We start from the raw sequence: 16,220 nt of genomic DNA, 5'->3' as shown, positions 1-16,220 counted from the left end.
GCTGGTTTTGTGATTAAACACTATTGTTTTAAATTCGTTTTTTTAATTAAAAAAATAATTAATAATCATTTTATTTCGGTGCATAAAATGTCATATTTTACACCTACTTTTAGTTTAGTTTTAGTTAATTGTGTTAACATCGATTATTACGCTTTTAATCAAACGCAATACACAAAGAAATATACTTTAAAAGAATCGCGCTTTGATTTTATTTTGAAGAGTGTGGCCGGAAGCTGTTTAACTCAGCCTGCTTTGACTCCTCGGAGAAGAGCTGGAGGGAAAAAAAGGAAAAAACGAAGAAAAAAAAGGCATATCTGAGGGGTTTGAGGGGCGGATTTGGACAAAGTTTTCCAACTGTCCCGACCCGAGGAAGCTCCGGGGGGGTTGAAGGGGAGTCGAGTTCACCGGTAATTAACGCAGGACTTATTAGTCGGTTGTTAATTAAGTGTTTTTTTCAGTGTGTCTGAGAGCACCGTCGTCCCAACCGCCGGAAGTCTGCATGAAGCTGCGTCTCCTACAGAGGCAACGGCGTCGACGTTTTTTTTCCTGTCTTCGTTTTTTTTTTTTTTATTCGAGACTTTTTTTTCTCTTTTTTTATTTTCTCTCAGCGAGATGAGCAGGGAGTGAGGAATGGAGGCGTAGGGAGAGCACGGATGTTTGTGTTTACTAAGCGGCGGGCTAGTTAAGCATATTGAATATACAGGCCTCCTTGTAGCTAGAGCAAGCCAGCGAACAAAAGGAGAAAATTAATGGAGGCAAGTTAGCTAGCTCCTCTCGTCTTGTTGCGTTTTTCAGCTAACGTTAGCCATGTTTGTGCATAACCCAGATATGTTATTACGCTCTTGTCAGCCGGTTGGGTGCAGTTTAACACATCTGTCCAGACTCAGTTCCAAAAAAGCACCCTGACTTAAACGATTTGTGGCAAATTTGTTTTTGCAATAATTCATAAAGCACAGCTAACGTTAGCTCGGCGCTAGCCATGCCACAGTTTTTGGAGGCAGCTTGCACCCTCTCGTCCAAAAGAAAAAGAGAGGGGGGGAAGAAACAAATGTCTCTCAGAACACTGAAACATTGACTTTGTACTGCACTAATAACGGCCCCTTGCATCTGATGCTTTGCTGCAGAATCAGGGAAAATGATTAAATTGCATTGAAAGCATTTCTTTTCATTTATTTATAGACCTTGCAGTTGCAGAGGGGAGAGGAGGCTCATGAAAAACAATGCAAAACATTTCATGAGTTATGCATTGCAAATGTTTTGCATGAAATATGGCGTTACCTCAATTGTTATTGTGATTTTTTTTTTATGGGCCTCGCATACTCCTTTGCGGGGCTTACTGAATATCAGTTGTTATAAATTATTAAATGGCAGTTGGGCTTTACTAACATGTAATTACTTGCATGCTTTTAATGGTATGTGAGCAGGATTATGCATGGCATTCACGGTCTCAAAATGTTTCAGAAAGCTAAAATAAAGTGCAAATGCATGCCAACATAGAACAATGAAACTTCCTTCTTTGCCTCTGTTAGTGGGACATAATCAGGAAACGGAAGATTACAGGTTGATTACTCATGAGATTGACAGTGGGTTTTTATTTTGGGTTTTTTTCAACTGTCAAGAAGCTGTGTGCACTCTTGAAGAGGGTGTTACTTTCACCTAATGGTGCACCCACATCCAATTTTGTTGCAAAACTAGCCTCACTGACATGCTGCTGATAAAACACGCACTCTAAGATTGTGCAATTTGTTCATGCTGTGTTAGGGAGTAGTAAACAAGTGCATGTGCTGTGTTACAGACAATCATTAAATTCTCAAAAACTGATTATCATTAGTGTTTTCTTAATTCTTGCTTCTGCTGCCCTCTACACCAGTGGTTCTCAAACTTTATGTGGTCAAAGAAAAGTAAAAAGCAAGACAAATTCAAGACCTGTATTTATGTTTGCAGAAAACAGGTTATCTGGAAGGAGGTCAGTGACAATTGTGCTTTTGAGCATGTGTATGTTGCTTTGCAGCAAGCATGTAACAGCGATCCATAGCCTTACCAGGCACTTCCATACATTCAAACAAATGTTCCCACTGGATATGGTTGAGATCCCAAGCTCTTTAACAGGGGGCGGTGTTTCTTCAGGAAGGGAATTTTTAGTTTGCAGGTACAGTTTTAGCATTTTTTTTATCTCCTCGCATCAAATTGCAGACAGTTTTTTAAGTAATTTCTAATAACAGTTTTTGTTTCTTTAGGTAGTTTGTTTGACTTATTCCACACAGTAAAGAGATCAGTGTTATCTCCTCTTAAATGTTATCGTCTTGCCTGTCAGTTCTTTTTTGTAAAACCAAGGGTATTTAATGTGGAATAATAGAGAAAATTAAATCTCAATTACTATGTTTTTGTGCAGTTTCAGTTATAATGTTTACTGGGCTGAGAGGGTACATCAGTATGCTTTGACACAGCATTTGGAACCACTGGTTCCCTTCTGGGATTGACCATCTTTGCCTGATTCCTTTCACATCCTCCTCTGTACAAATCTTAATTATTTCAAGAAATAGCCACAACAGAGTAAGCTTAAACTGCTCAGATTTGTCACAGACATCTTGATTGGTATCCCTAAAAACAAAGGTTAGCTGTGTAGAAAAGTGGCTCGATTTAGTGGACTAAATTTAGTCTTAGTGCTGCATGCTGATCCTGAAACCGACGTGTTCGGTGTGTCAGCGTGCGGAGGAGAAAGAAAGGAACTGGACTAAGATGACTGAAATACAGCCATGCATGGTCGCATTTAAAAGAAAAGGAACGAAAAAAGGAGGAGCAGGACAGGTGTTTTCTAAGTGTGTTGCTTTTTAATTACAGAAATAATGGACGATTCCCATTTCAACTCATCATACTTTTGGTCTCCCGTCCCCACTGTACAAGGACAGGTAGACACAACCTTATTGTTGGAATTGTCTTGAATTACACATGGTATAGTGGTCTGTGCTGTTGGAAAAAATACCCAGAAGCACATCACAACCTGAACATGTTGTTTTTAACACCACTAAATAATGCTGGCAACGTTGATGAAGTTATTTGACTTATTGATGGGTTCACATGATCACTCCTGTCCCTCTCCTCTCTCATCTTTTCAATCTTCTGTTCCTGTTTTCATTTGCTTTTTTTGCATCTCACCATGCCTTCGTTTTCTCTTCTCTTCCATTGTTTCTTCCTCTTCCTCTGTCTGCTCTTACCTAACCCATTAACTCCTACCCTTCACTCTCCCCAATCTTCCCATTCCTTCCTCCTTTATTCTTCTTTAATTCCTTCTGTTTTTACTGTCGTTAACCTCTCATTTTCTGTCTCATTTGTTCTCCATTTTCCTTTCATGACACACACTACGTTTATCGCCACTCTGCTTGTGTCATCTCTGGGTCATCCTGTTTTTTTCCCGCATAAACATATGACTCTTCTTCACATCTTTCTCTTTCTTCCTGTCTTTTGTATTTTTATTTCTTTTTCAACTTCTTCCAAACACCCTCATCCTATTTCCTCTTTCAATCTGCCTTCTTCATCTCTGGCAAGTCTCCTTTCTCCTTCCCTTTCTTCCTTCCTTTCATATCCTTTTCCTTCCACCGTCATGAAACATTTCACCCTTACTGTATCACACTCCTTTGCCCCCTAATTCCTACACCCTTCCTTCTTTCCTCTCTCCACTCCCCACTTCTGTCTAGATTGAGAACGCCATGTTCCTGAACAAGGCGAAGGAGCAACTAGGTCCAGAGAAGGCCAGCGCGCCCTCCTTTCCTCACTCTTCTGCGTCTTCCACTTCCTCCCCCCACTACCCCACGGCCGTACTCGCCATCCCCAGCTCAGTGGATGGAGCGGCTGGGGTACGTGTGATCCCTAAACAGGAAGGAGGCGGAGGCAATGTAGGAGGGGGTGGTGGTGGAAACAGCGGACCCCTGAGTGCGGTGGGGGCACACCTGCACCAGTCGCACACTTCCCAGAACGTCACCGTTGTGCCTGTTCCCTCCACGGGTATCATGACTGCAGGTGAGTGAGCAGCTCTGATGTTTTCACCAACCTGAGTCGTAGATGATTTTTCAGTTTGTCTTTTTTCTTATTTTGCAAATTGTGAAAGAAAAATTCTCTGAAAAGGTCTATTAGAAAAACTTGCCTGATTTAAATTTGGCCAGTCTCCTGTTCAAGATCATCTTCTTGTGCACCTCTGGATGTTTATTTGATCTTGGTGGCATCCCTGTTATGTCTGTTTGCATGTGTGCTTCAGTGTTACAGAATTTTTAAAAGACCATTTAAAAAAAAAAAAAGAAAAAAAAAGGAAAAACTCATCCAAATGTAATTTAATTTTAAAATATATATTTTCCCTACTTTATGGCAGTAACTGGTAGTATTTTAATATAATTCTACAAGACTGCATGAATGCACCTTCAAGGTGTCTGTAAGTGATTATTAAAAAAACTAGAAGAAAAACAAGCTACTAACTCCATGGTTTTTGAAGGGAAACATATGAGATGAGATCATGCTGTCCTAATGTGTCCTTGGGCAGGACAATTCACCTGTTGCCTACTGGTGGTGGTCAGAGGGCCCGGTGGCGCCTGTGTCCGGCAGCCTCGCCTCTGTCAGTGCGCCCCAGGGCTGCTGTGGCTACAATATAGCTTGCCATCACCAGTGTGTGAATGTGTGTGTGAATGGGTGGATGACTGAATGTAGTGTAAAGCGCTTTGGGGTCCTTAGGGACTAAGTAAAGCGCTATACAAATACAGGCCATTTACCATTTAATGTGAGAAACATGAAGCTAAAATTAACTACAGCACCTCTTTTAAAAAGGAAATGGCAGTGAGAACATGTAAATGTCCCCAGGTGAAGCTAGACGGTCAAAAATCTGCTATGTTATGCTCAGTCATTTGAAAAAAGTTTGGGATGCAGGTGTTCTTCAGATTCCCAATACTGGCCCAAAACCTGGCCCCATCAAACAGTACGCGATGACGTGATGACACGCACCACAGATCATGTTGTTTGCACTTTTATGTTTTTCATCAGACTCCTCAGGATGTCATATTGGAACTTCACATTAACAGACTCATCCTGGGAGTGCAGCAGGCACGGCTGCTTCCTGACACCCACTCGAGACAATGGTAGCAATTCCATCAGAAGTTGCTCTAGAAAATGCGAACAGTTCTTTTTTTATTTACAGAAGCAACATGTAGCAGCACAGAGCATAGGAGAAGGGCAGGAAGTAACAGACAAAGGAACAGAGTTGAAAGTTAGTCAGTTTTTAAAATAAAACCCAGCAGGCATACTAAATGTGTTGTTTCTGAAATGCTTTAAAAGTGTGCCAGACACATCACAGTGGAGACACTCATCATGTCTTACCCTGGAGAACGATATCATGGTGCGTATGTTTAAAAACACACCAGGCTTGCTCGTGGTCTCACTCCTCATCAGACATACTTGGAACTGTGGACTCGTATAAAAACCGGTTAGCTGTGGACTGCTTGGACCCAGGTCTCATCACCAAGCATGTACCTTGATCAGCTTGAAACTGATGTTTGCTTTCTGACACAGTTTGATTTCCTGCGGTTATACACAGTGCATACCGTGTAAATAATCAGAATGAGAGCAATACAAAAAGAGCAGCCATGTTGGAAGCTGTCTGCAGATCCCATAAAAGATGATCTCAAATGGGAGTTCAGCCAAATTTAAACCAGGTAAGGTTTTTGGTTTTTATAGAACTCTTTCCAGAACTTTTTGAACTCTACCCATATTTGTTGGTGTCACAAGATATGTGCATAGGAGTGAATGACACTGTACATATTAATCTACAGTGGCTACTAATCACAATCTCAACAGGGTTCTTTTTCAGTTTCCATTTAGGTGTTAGTAGTAGTACTTAGTGTTAATATTAGCAGTTTTATCCCTTTTTTATGCACAGCTTGTATAAAAATATTCGTTAAAATCTTTTGTATAAACCTTAGCAAGTCTTGTGTTAGTGCTGTAGCTTTGTCCTTTATAAGATATTGTGTGGCTTTCAAGTTGCAAGGTTGAAAATTAAAGTTCTTTTATCACTACATCATCCATTAACTGTTAGTTAGAATAAAAGCCTAACAGAGTGAGATCTGGACGGCCAGATCACAGTTTTTCTTTTCCTCTTAGCGGGGTTAGTGATCACCACCCCACAGGGCACACTGGTCCCCACCGCCTCCACGCAGTCTTTTGTAGCTGGACACCCCACTGCCACCACCATGATAGTGTCAGCAGTGCACCCCTCAAATTCAGGTAATACACAGGTGCAGGTCACCATCATTTTAATAATTTCAACGTAAAAAAAAATGATGAGGCTTAGGGCTTCTTTTTACCATTTTATTTTAGACACTTGATTCCTGTTCCCACCCAAATGCACTGTTACATCCATACACAATCAAACACATCTGTGTATCTGTCTTATGTAAGGTTTGGTGTTGAGCTGTGCATCATAATTTTTCCAAACTGTCCCTGTTTTCACTCAACACTCCCTGTTTCCTTTCCCTTCTTTCTTTCTTAATTTTCTCTCATTTTTAGATAAGAAGGATGACATTGCTCCTGCTGTTGTCATGCCGGCACCATCAAAACGAGGCAGGAAAAGCAGACAGGTGATGAGCAGGGTGGCTGGAGTGGGTGGGGTCCTCCCTCCAGGAAGTGATGCATTAATACTGGCACACCTTGCTGCTGGTGGACAGGTGAATTTTCTATGTTCTTTCTTTTTTCCTTGTTTCCTTTTATAAAACCAACTGTGAGGCATTTTACCTTTACAACCATAAGTACTTTTTTTATTATTGTATTGTAGCATCACGGTGGCGACCCATATGATCTGTCAAATGATGAGGATGATCACACTAACAAAGACGGACCCAAATCTTACAGGTAGGATAAAGTGCGTTAAGTTTAGGAAAATATTAATGATGTTTTAGATAGTTGCAGTTTTTTCTGTGCTTTGTTTATCATAACTGTTTTCTTCTCTTCTCCTCTCATTCCTTGCCTGCCAAGGTGTCGGATGTGCGCAGTGACGTTCTTCAGCAAGTCAGACATGCAGATCCACGCCAAGTCCCACACCGAGGCCAAGCCCCACAAGTGCCCCCACTGCTCCAAGTCGTTTGCCAACTCCAGCTACCTGTCCCAGCACATTCGTATACACAGCGGGGCCAAGCCCTACACCTGCACGTACTGCCAGAAAACTTTCAGGCAGCTCAGTCACCTACAGCAGCACACACGGTACTGGGCCTGAGTGTGTGCGTGTGTTAAAATGTGTGCATGTGAACATCTGTGTGGTGATAGATAAAGGGAAGAAGGAGTGGTGAGCTTGGGACTTGTCTGGGTTGTTTTGGGGAGTGCTGACAGTGTAAAGCTCTTTCTGCACAGTCAAAGTATCATCTTTGAAAGTCCCCAAAACTTAAATTATTTCATGCCTCTTAACCTGTTATTTTTAAGTACTTGTCTTTGACCATTCATTCTTTTCTAAAAACTGGGACCCACTGTGAGAATGGGAAGTCAGTTTCCTGAGTCGGTATCTAAAGGTAATTAAATACAACTCCTACACAGTCTCACTTACAGCTGCAATATTTATTAAGTTACAATGGCTACCTGAGGTTCATCAGGTATGGGGGCAACATATCCATATTCCTATATTAGATATACCTGTTCAACCACTTGTTAACACAAATATTTAATCAGCCAATCACATGGCATACTACTACTGAAATTCCTTAATTCTCCCAGCATTCAGTCAAAGTATTTTTTTCCCTGGCAAGTAATTTACTAGTGATTTAAACAAGAGAAAAAACAAGTTCAAATGCACCCAGGCACCAGGTCTCCATTTGTCCGTGTCTGAACTGGAGTATAACCCAGGCTTTAGTCAGATTAATGTCATTTGTTTCCTTATATATGCAGAGATTCAGATACTCAGTATTCCAGCAGTAAGTGAGACAGGATGATTGAGTTATATTTAAATGCCTTTTCTCACCAACACACCCGTCTGTCACTCAGGTTTCACCAAAATAGGCATCCCCTTTTTGTTTTGTTTCAGCATCTTCTCTAGATGTCTCTGTTATTCAGATGTCTTTATTAAAACATTTTCCTTTCATTCTCAGCAAGATAAAAACTAAAACATTTTTTAAGAATGCACGATACAAGTCTAAGTACACTTTGCATACTAACTGTATGTGCTGTGCCTAAAAAATACATCCTGATATACAGTTTTTAACCTGCATGTTTTACACCCCTTTTTACTGTGGTAAAGGCGCTAATCGGACACTAAAATTAGTTTTCATTTTACTATATTTCATTAATTGTGACAATATGAGTGATAAATCTATCTCCCATCCAGGCTGTCACCTTTCTGATAAATGTGTTAATTTTATGTTGACCTTGTCATTCACCTTCATGCTTTCATTTCCCTCATTTCCATGCACTGGGTTTTCTCTGTGGGTTTCAGGCCATTAATTTTAAAGAGGAAGATGTGCTCCGCTGGCCTGGCACTCATCTTGAATTTACATTTTGGTTTGACTGCAGCAGACTCAGACATTCATAGATACACTACACTCACACTTCACTCAAAGTAGTGCACACCAAAAGGAGAGAGAGACTGCGAGAGAGAGAGAGAGAGAGAGAAAGAGAAAAGCGTGACTGTGCTTGCTGTATGTTTCGTTCTGTGTTTTCACAACTCAGACACAGCACAAAGAGCACACTGTCAAACTTAGTAATCTGTGATCAATACTTGATCGATCAGATCCTTTTAGCTTAAATGCATGATTTGGTCTTCGGCTCATTATGAAGTTTGGTCATGCTGTAGCTTAAAAATCTCTCGCTGTTTCTCTCTCTCTCTCTGTGTTTCTCTCTCCCTCCCACCCCCTTAACCCTCCAATCCCGGTTTCCCGTGTTAGAAACCACACTGAGGCCAAGCCCCACAAGTGTCCCCACTGCTCCAAGTCGTTTGCCAACTCCAGCTACCTGTCCCAGCACATCCGCATCCACACCGGGGCCAAGCCCTACACCTGCTCCTACTGCCAGAAAACATTCAGGCAGCTCAGTCACCTACAGCAGCACACACGGTACTGGGCCGAGCTGGGCTGGGCCGGGCGGGTTTTGAATGTGTGCATGTATGGGAGCAGGTGCATGGAGAGTTATGTCACTGTGCTTGTGTCCTTCTTTTTGAGTTATTGTGTGTTTATAGTATCTATCAAATCTGACATGTACTTTTTTTCTTTTATAAGATGGATCTGTTCTGCCCACTTCCATATTTTAACTCTTAGATGCTACTGGAGTAGCTCAGCATGCCTCAAAGTTCAAAATAATCCATATTTATGTTTTACTACAAACATACACTGAGGTGTAAACCAGATTCAAATGTTAAGGGTGAGTGACCCATAAAAAATAGTTTTCAGCGGATGATAGAAACAATCAAACCACAGATTAGCTCAACCTAATGGAAGGCGAAAGGCTGTTACAAAGCTAGGCACTACCACCTGAAAGGACAGAAGAATGTGGTTGATGTGTGATCACTGGCATGTATTAGCAGCCTAGTTTATCTGTTATAAAACTTTATTTCATAGCTTATTGCTTCATCATAAAATCCCAAAAAAGAGAAACGTTTTGTTGTTTGGATTAGTGACGAAACATTCCTCCCACTGAAAACGCTACGTCCACATGAACAGAATCGACTTTTTGGGATTTTCTTACCTGGATGATTGAGCATGCATCAAGACACTTCATGATAAAATGTGCTGAAAAAAGGATGTGATTTTAAAGTGCACAAATAGCAACCAAAGGTCACACTATTCAAATTTACCAAAGCCGTTTCCTTCTCGAGGAAGTGAAAGTAGAAGTTTGAGAAACTGCAACATGAGGAAGCGAGGGGCTGAGCTGATCTAGAAGTATCTTAACTTTGTCAGTACGTCAAACTTGACATCACCTTTGTTTTGTTTTGACTGTGATTTCCCAGGATTCACACCGGTGACCGGCCGTACAAGTGTAATCATCCTGGCTGTGAAAAAGCTTTCACTCAGTTGTCCAACCTCCAGGTACTGAATCTACAGGTTTTCTCTTTGCCACTGACATGATCATTACTTTACTAAGGCTCTAGTGCTACTAGCATATATTTACTTGCAAGCCAGTGGTTCTCATACTCATCCAGGTTCCACAGGTTGGGTTTTGTAGACAAAATGTACAACCAAGTGTGATGGAGTAGTAGATATGTTGATGCTTACCTTTTTTTTCACAGAAATTTTATTTTGGATCATTTTTCATTGTTAATAATTAAAAAGAGATTTAAAAATTCAACATGTTGGCCAATATTTTTTTTGAAAGACATATAAAGCACAAACAGGTCTCCCTAACAATTGTTATATGAAGTTAATTATCAGGCTTTCCTGAGATAATGGGACAGTGAAGTTTAAAAATAATTATGTTTTATTGTCACAGGTCATGAATTACTAATGTCTCCTTTTTCATTTTCATTTATCAGCTTTAATCCCGATGCTGATATTTTAGCAAATATTGCCTGATATATCAGCTGGACTCTAGTCTGAAAAGAGTGATTTTCTTGCCTTTTCTATTGTAGTCAAGATCAAATTACATATTACTAGTTTTTACATGCCTCTTTTATTTATTTATTTTTCCATCACAGTCTCACCGTCGGCAGCATAACAAAGACAAGCCGTACAAGTGCCACAACTGTAACCGTGGTTACACAGATGCTGCCAGTCTAGAGGTTCACCTGTCCACACACACCGTGAAACACGCCAAGCTGTTCTCCTGTGGCCTCTGCAACCGATCCTATACCTCGGTAAGACTTCTGGTATCTGACATGCAGTTTACTGAAAGTGTAGATTTGGTTGTACTGCAACAGAGAAGACGTAACAGGAGAGAGTTGGCAGGAATTGTACTGCTGGTTTGCAGATGCTTTACTGTTAATACACTATTGTTTACAATCCATGAGTCTGTCTGACATGCATTATATGTAGAGCTCTAATGAGCCTTTTGTTCTGATCTCAGGTCTTAGAATAGAATAATATAATGATTATTACTGCAAAGCACTGATCATCCCTCTCTGCCAAAATCATTGTTCGTGCAGTTTAAGCCAGATGCTGTATAGCAGCTGGTACTGTTAATGTATCTAGTAATTATATAATTATGCACATACATCATCAGTGGGCACAGGCATTGTGTCTTTGGGTTGTTCATAGAGCAGGGCGATATGACCAACAATATTTATCACGATACACATTTGAAAATTTGCGATAACGATATAAGTGACGATATAATTGACACTAGACAAAATACTTTACAAGTCCACAACTTTATTTGTGCAAAAAAATAATAATAAAAAAATCAATGTATTTTCACTTAAACAAGCAGCTGTTTTTTATGTGCATTAAAGTTATATAAAAATTTAACAGTGCAAATGCAAATTCCTCGCTGACAGTTTAACCAAAAGGCATTTCCAGTGGAAACTGGCCGACATATCCTCAGCATAACCATGTATAATATCCACAAAACTTAAAAAGAGGTTATACACACACAATACCGTAATATTATGTTGAAGCACAGCACGTATCACTCCGCGAGGCTCCTGCCTACGATAGCCGTAATGCTCCGACAATCCATCAAGCGGTGCGGCTTCGTAGCTTAGCAAAGTCGTACTGAAACATTTGACAGATTTTCAAGCGCCGTGTATATAAAATCGTTTCGAGGTCAGTAAACACAACCAGAATTCATACATAAGGCACACGGGATTATAAGGGGCTCTGTCGATTTTCACAAAAATCCAAGGATTGATTTTAAGTGTGCCGTATTTTCCAAAAAACACGGTAATAACGACGGCCCGCTAGCATGCTCTACCAAAAATAGTGCTTTGTTGTGTATCTGACGGACGAAAGCTAAACCAGTTCCACACCACTGACGTTGCAGCATTTTTACAAACCAATTCTGGTTCATCCGTTTCATTCAACGATCCGCTTTCGCCCTTCTTATTCTCCGTCGCTGCCATGTGCGTATGTAAACAAAGACACTATTTCATTTTCTTATAGTTGCCCAACATCATACCGGTATTACCGTGAACGGTATGATATGGCTCAGCCCTAGTTGTTCATAGATATTTTGGGAGTGTGTGAAGGATATTTCTTCAGATTGAACACAAATGTTCATTTAGTCTTCAGATGGCACAAATGTCTAATGTGGATTAAATTATTTACCCAAAAGCTAAAAAAAGATTAGCTTCACTTTCACATCCAGATGTTTTGCAGCACTTTTCTGCCCAGCAGCAAAACTCATTAACTCAAAAATCATTCACTATAAATATTAACGCTCTCAGGCTCAAATTAAACTTTTTGTTGCTAATGCACAACCAAGTCCTGCAGTGGTACTTCTGAGTAAAAAAAACTCATAAAATATGTATGTGGGGTAATGAGGTTGTTAGTTTTTAACTGTTGCCAATCGGCAACCCCTGCCTTGAGAGGGTTAAATGGCTGGTTAGTGATGCCATACAACCACAAAGCTATATTAATAGTTTAAAAAAAATCAAAACACATTGTTCCTGTTTTTCTTTCCTGACATCATGTGTTCTACTTCTGTCATCCGTTCTCCAGGAGACGTATCTAATGAAACACATGAAGAAGCACAACCCCGACCCATTAACAGTGGCAGCAACAGTAGCTGCTCAGCAGGCCCAGGGTCTGACACCAGGCAGGGGCCGAGGCCGCGGTCGAGGGAGAGGTGCGGGCAGAGCGAGCCAGCTCCAAAACCAGACGAACCCTAACAACAACCAGAACCCAAACCCCGGACCCCCAGGCAGCTACCAGCCACAACAGCAACCCACAGAATCTGTGGTCCCCTGCCCATTTGATCTACACCAGTACAAGACAGTGTCAGCCAGCGAGATCCAGTACAAACCAGTCACTGTGGCAGACCTGCCAGTGACCCACAAAGACCTCTGCCTAACCGTCTCCACATCAGCCATACAGGTGGAGCACATGAACTCATAGGCTGCGTCTTCCTGCTCTGCTCGAGGGATTAGTCGAGTAAAAATGGTCCATATGTACAAGTAATTTAACTGTATTCAGTATTAGAGCCTTCTTAAAATCAGGGGAAAAACAGCTGATTGGGTGAATTTCTATAATTCAGATCTTCTATTTTATTGACACATCACTGAATTTGAAAGTGTAAAAACACTAGTGTTTTCAGTTTAGACTTCTGTAGCTTTCAGTGAGATTATTTTTTAAAAGCGGTTAGTCGGGTAATGCAATACAATCATGGATAGAAGTAAATTTGAATTCACCCACTTAAGAAGCTTTGATGCTGAGTACAACCATAAATTACTTACACAGATATTTTACAGTGTGCTTCTTGATTCCTGAGCCCACTTGCCATGTATCTCTCAGTCCTGACTGAGGGATCTTTGGAGGATAAAGGTGTAAAATATCTGTAAAATTAAAAAAACTAATTTCACTATTCTTTGAGCAGTTATGGTCCAAAGAATAGTGTAAATGTTGAAGACATTCAGATCACATTAATCTGAACATTCATCACTTATTAGTTCAAGCCAAAACAAAAAAGGAGTGAATGATGGGAGACTGTAGAGATTCATGAGAGCATCTGAAGCAGCGGTGCAGAAATGTTTAAACAGCATCTGAAAGGCACAGTCCAGGTGTCACAGACTACATCAGAAACACTGAATTGGAGCTACAAAGGAAAGAGCAGCAGGAAGAAAAATGAAGCGTGCGTTTGGGAAGTCTCGCTAAAGCCTGCAGCCGAATCTCAAAAGTGTACATTTCACAGATCATGATGTCCTTATTTACACCCACCTCCTCTCAGAGGAGCGAGGAAACATTTCCCAAAGTATTAAATAAGATAGCGCGATCGGTCAGAGAATGCACTAAATGTAAGGAGTCCACAGCAGGAACCACGACAGAAAGAGAGAAAAACGGGGGTGGGAGGGGTCATAACGAAAGCACTTGATGAAACTTACTTCACGCCTATGTTTTTCATCCTTTACCTTTTTTTTATATATCATATGTATGTATTTTTCTACCAACAGAGAAATGTGTGATCAAACAGAAAGCAACGTGAGCGCATGAATGTGATGGAACAGAGAGAAAAGTCCTAACAGAACGTCTTGGTCCCTTTTTTTTCCTTTTTTTTTGTTGCTATTCAACTGTTTACTGTCCTCGAATGACTAAGGCAGCCCAGTTTGTTATTGTCAGGATGGTTGTTGGGAAAATAATGATTGTGTGATGAAAATGGCTGACAGGTACTGTTATTAATCTCTTTTTTTTTAAAGAACTTTTCATACATATTATTACTACTTCCATTATAACTGTATTGCAAATGTTATCCACATTATTATCAATCTGAGGCATTATGATATTGCAGTATGCTGTACATAAAATACATAGAAAAGACTTTTTCATCTGTAAAAGGGAAGTATGTCTTGTGTAAAGCATCTATGAAAACTAAAGGAAATCAAATTAACATGTACCAAATCACTGGCAGTGTCCCAGGTCAACTTTAAAGCTGACGGGCTGTGAGATCGTCACGCTCAGCAAAGTGAGGAAATGACAGGAGAATAATTGTTTCCTTTATCACAACCACAGCCACCATCTACAGACTGTGAAACTGATCTTAATTAGGATGTAACCAGAGATGAGTCAACTAAACCTCATGTGTGATAATTAGGCAAAGAATTAGGATGTATCTATTTGTTCCCTTTTGATGTCAGTGAACTCTAAAGCTCTGCCTTTTAAATCATATAAATACTTTTCTAAAGTCTGTCCTCATAACTTAATCCCAATGGCAGGCAACGGCGCAGATATCGTACCAATATCAGTGAAATGCAAGAAGAAAATTAGCAGGGACTTTAATTAGTCATTTAAAATATTTTTGGGCATAAGGGAAGCACTTTGGTAAAACTATCTGTAATTCCACATTTATGCTTTTGTTATATAGGTTCACTGTAGGGCAGGACTTGAGTATTGTTCCCTGGACTAATGGAAATTGGGGCAACAGTGTGGATGAATTTATACAGATTTTTAAAGTAACAAGTTTTGTACTAAGGAAATGAAAAAAACTTAATTATCAATGAGCTAAAATGGCGTTCTCAAGTCTCCTAAATTATTCCCATTCCCAATTACTCAGTCATATAATTGTAACACAACAGATAATTAGCCAAATCTTATATTTATCAGTATCCCAGTGACATTGATGGTGAATATGTACCAATATTGGTGGATCCCTAATACATTATAAACAGGGACCACTGAGGCTTCCCAGAGGTGCAGTTTGGCTAAAATATGTAATTCCACATCTGTACAGGTGTTGTTGTGCTAAGTTTACTGTTGGGGATTGATTCCTGAACTTATGGGAAAAAATGGTCTCAATTACTCAGAGAACCATGTTAATACTGTAACCATATGATATTTAAAGCTAACGTATCCATGATACATCTGCAAATAATTAAAGCATGATTATGAGAAGCTGTGACCTTGGTGACCTGGGACACCGCACACGCCGTCTCTAACCAATCAGAAATGTTCAGGATGCCCATACAGACGGCTGATTGTCTCCATGTATACTCCTTGTATTTCATTGTGTCTTTTTATGAGAAATAACCCATTCTCAATATTCTTGTTAATGTTATTACCAATGCTCCTGATAATACAGTTAACTGCCCTCTTATGCTACACTCTTCATACTGTATGCACAGTTACACCTCTTGCTCATCTGAACAGACTGTTTCTTCCCTTATGGAGAATAAAGTTCAAAACCTGTTTATGATGAAAGCACTACATTTTTTATTGGTATTTTATTAAAATCAACAGTACATATTATTAATGAACATTTATAATGAAAGTTTTGGCTGCTCTTTTGCTACAGCATGTAGCTCCACGTGGTCAGTGTATCCTAGATACCCAGGGTAAAGATCAGGGGGTATTTTTCTCAAAACTAATGAAGGTGAATTTTTGATTCAGGTTCAGGGAATCTGTGATTCTACCATCCCCACGTGGTTTGGAAATTGCAGTGGACTATGCTGCAAAGGCTTAGCAATGGTATGAAAAGGATTCACATGCTTAGAAGACTGTCTACACCAAGACCTACAACGTGATGTGTTTCTTTTAGCTCCATTTATAGAAAAACAATGCTTTCGCTAGGAAAGCATATACAAACTGCACATGGATTTTTATAGAGTGTACGTGTGTCTTACCAGAAGC

The 16,220-nt window shown here is 40.1% G+C and overlaps 1 protein-coding gene across 6 annotated transcripts; it reads left to right on the top strand.

The window, feature by feature from the left end:
• Positions 1–262: 262 nt before the first annotated feature.
• On the top strand, positions 263–15,791 carry znf384a (zinc finger protein 384 a). 6 transcript variants are annotated; one of them, XM_085262036.1, is made up of 11 exons: positions 263–407; positions 2,842–2,909; positions 3,696–4,017; positions 6,139–6,261; positions 6,544–6,701; positions 6,809–6,885; positions 7,009–7,233; positions 8,901–9,068; positions 9,959–10,037; positions 10,643–10,801; positions 12,603–15,791. In XM_085262036.1, the coding sequence occupies exons 2-11, from the start codon at positions 2,847–2,849 to the stop codon at positions 12,996–12,998; spliced, it is 1,770 nt and encodes a 589-aa protein (XP_085118162.1). In that variant the 5' UTR covers positions 263–407; positions 2,842–2,846; the 3' UTR covers positions 12,999–15,791. The 6 variants fall into 6 exon arrangements, with proteins under 6 accessions (XP_085118162.1, XP_085118165.1, XP_085118166.1 ...); XM_085262038.1 differs by lacking the exon at positions 263–407 and adding an exon at positions 443–755; XM_085262037.1 differs by lacking the exon at positions 263–407 and adding an exon at positions 443–2,149.
• Positions 15,792–16,220: the final 429 nt, after the last annotated feature.

The sequence above is a fragment of the Mchenga conophoros genome, linkage group LG22 (assembly GCF_057382185.1).
Source record: "Mchenga conophoros isolate Kocher_MC1m ecotype Shallow Benthic linkage group LG22, M_conophoros_male_GT1.1, whole genome shotgun sequence".
NCBI lineage: Eukaryota > Metazoa > Chordata > Actinopteri > Cichliformes > Cichlidae > Mchenga > Mchenga conophoros.
Note: the sequence above shows the minus strand (reverse complement) of the source record. Positions and strands in the feature narration are given on the sequence as shown.

Coding starts and splice junctions, on each gene's coding strand:
- znf384a (XM_085262036.1), top strand. CDS start 2,847: ATGGACGATTCCCATTTCAACTCATCATACTTTTGGTCTCCCGTCCCC. Junction 6,262..6,543: donor AGTGCACCCCTCAAATTCAG/GTAATACACAGG, acceptor TCTCATTTTTAG/ATAAGAAGGATGACATTGCT. Junction 9,069..9,958: donor CACCTACAGCAGCACACACG/GTACTGGGCCGA, acceptor GTGATTTCCCAG/GATTCACACCGGTGACCGGC.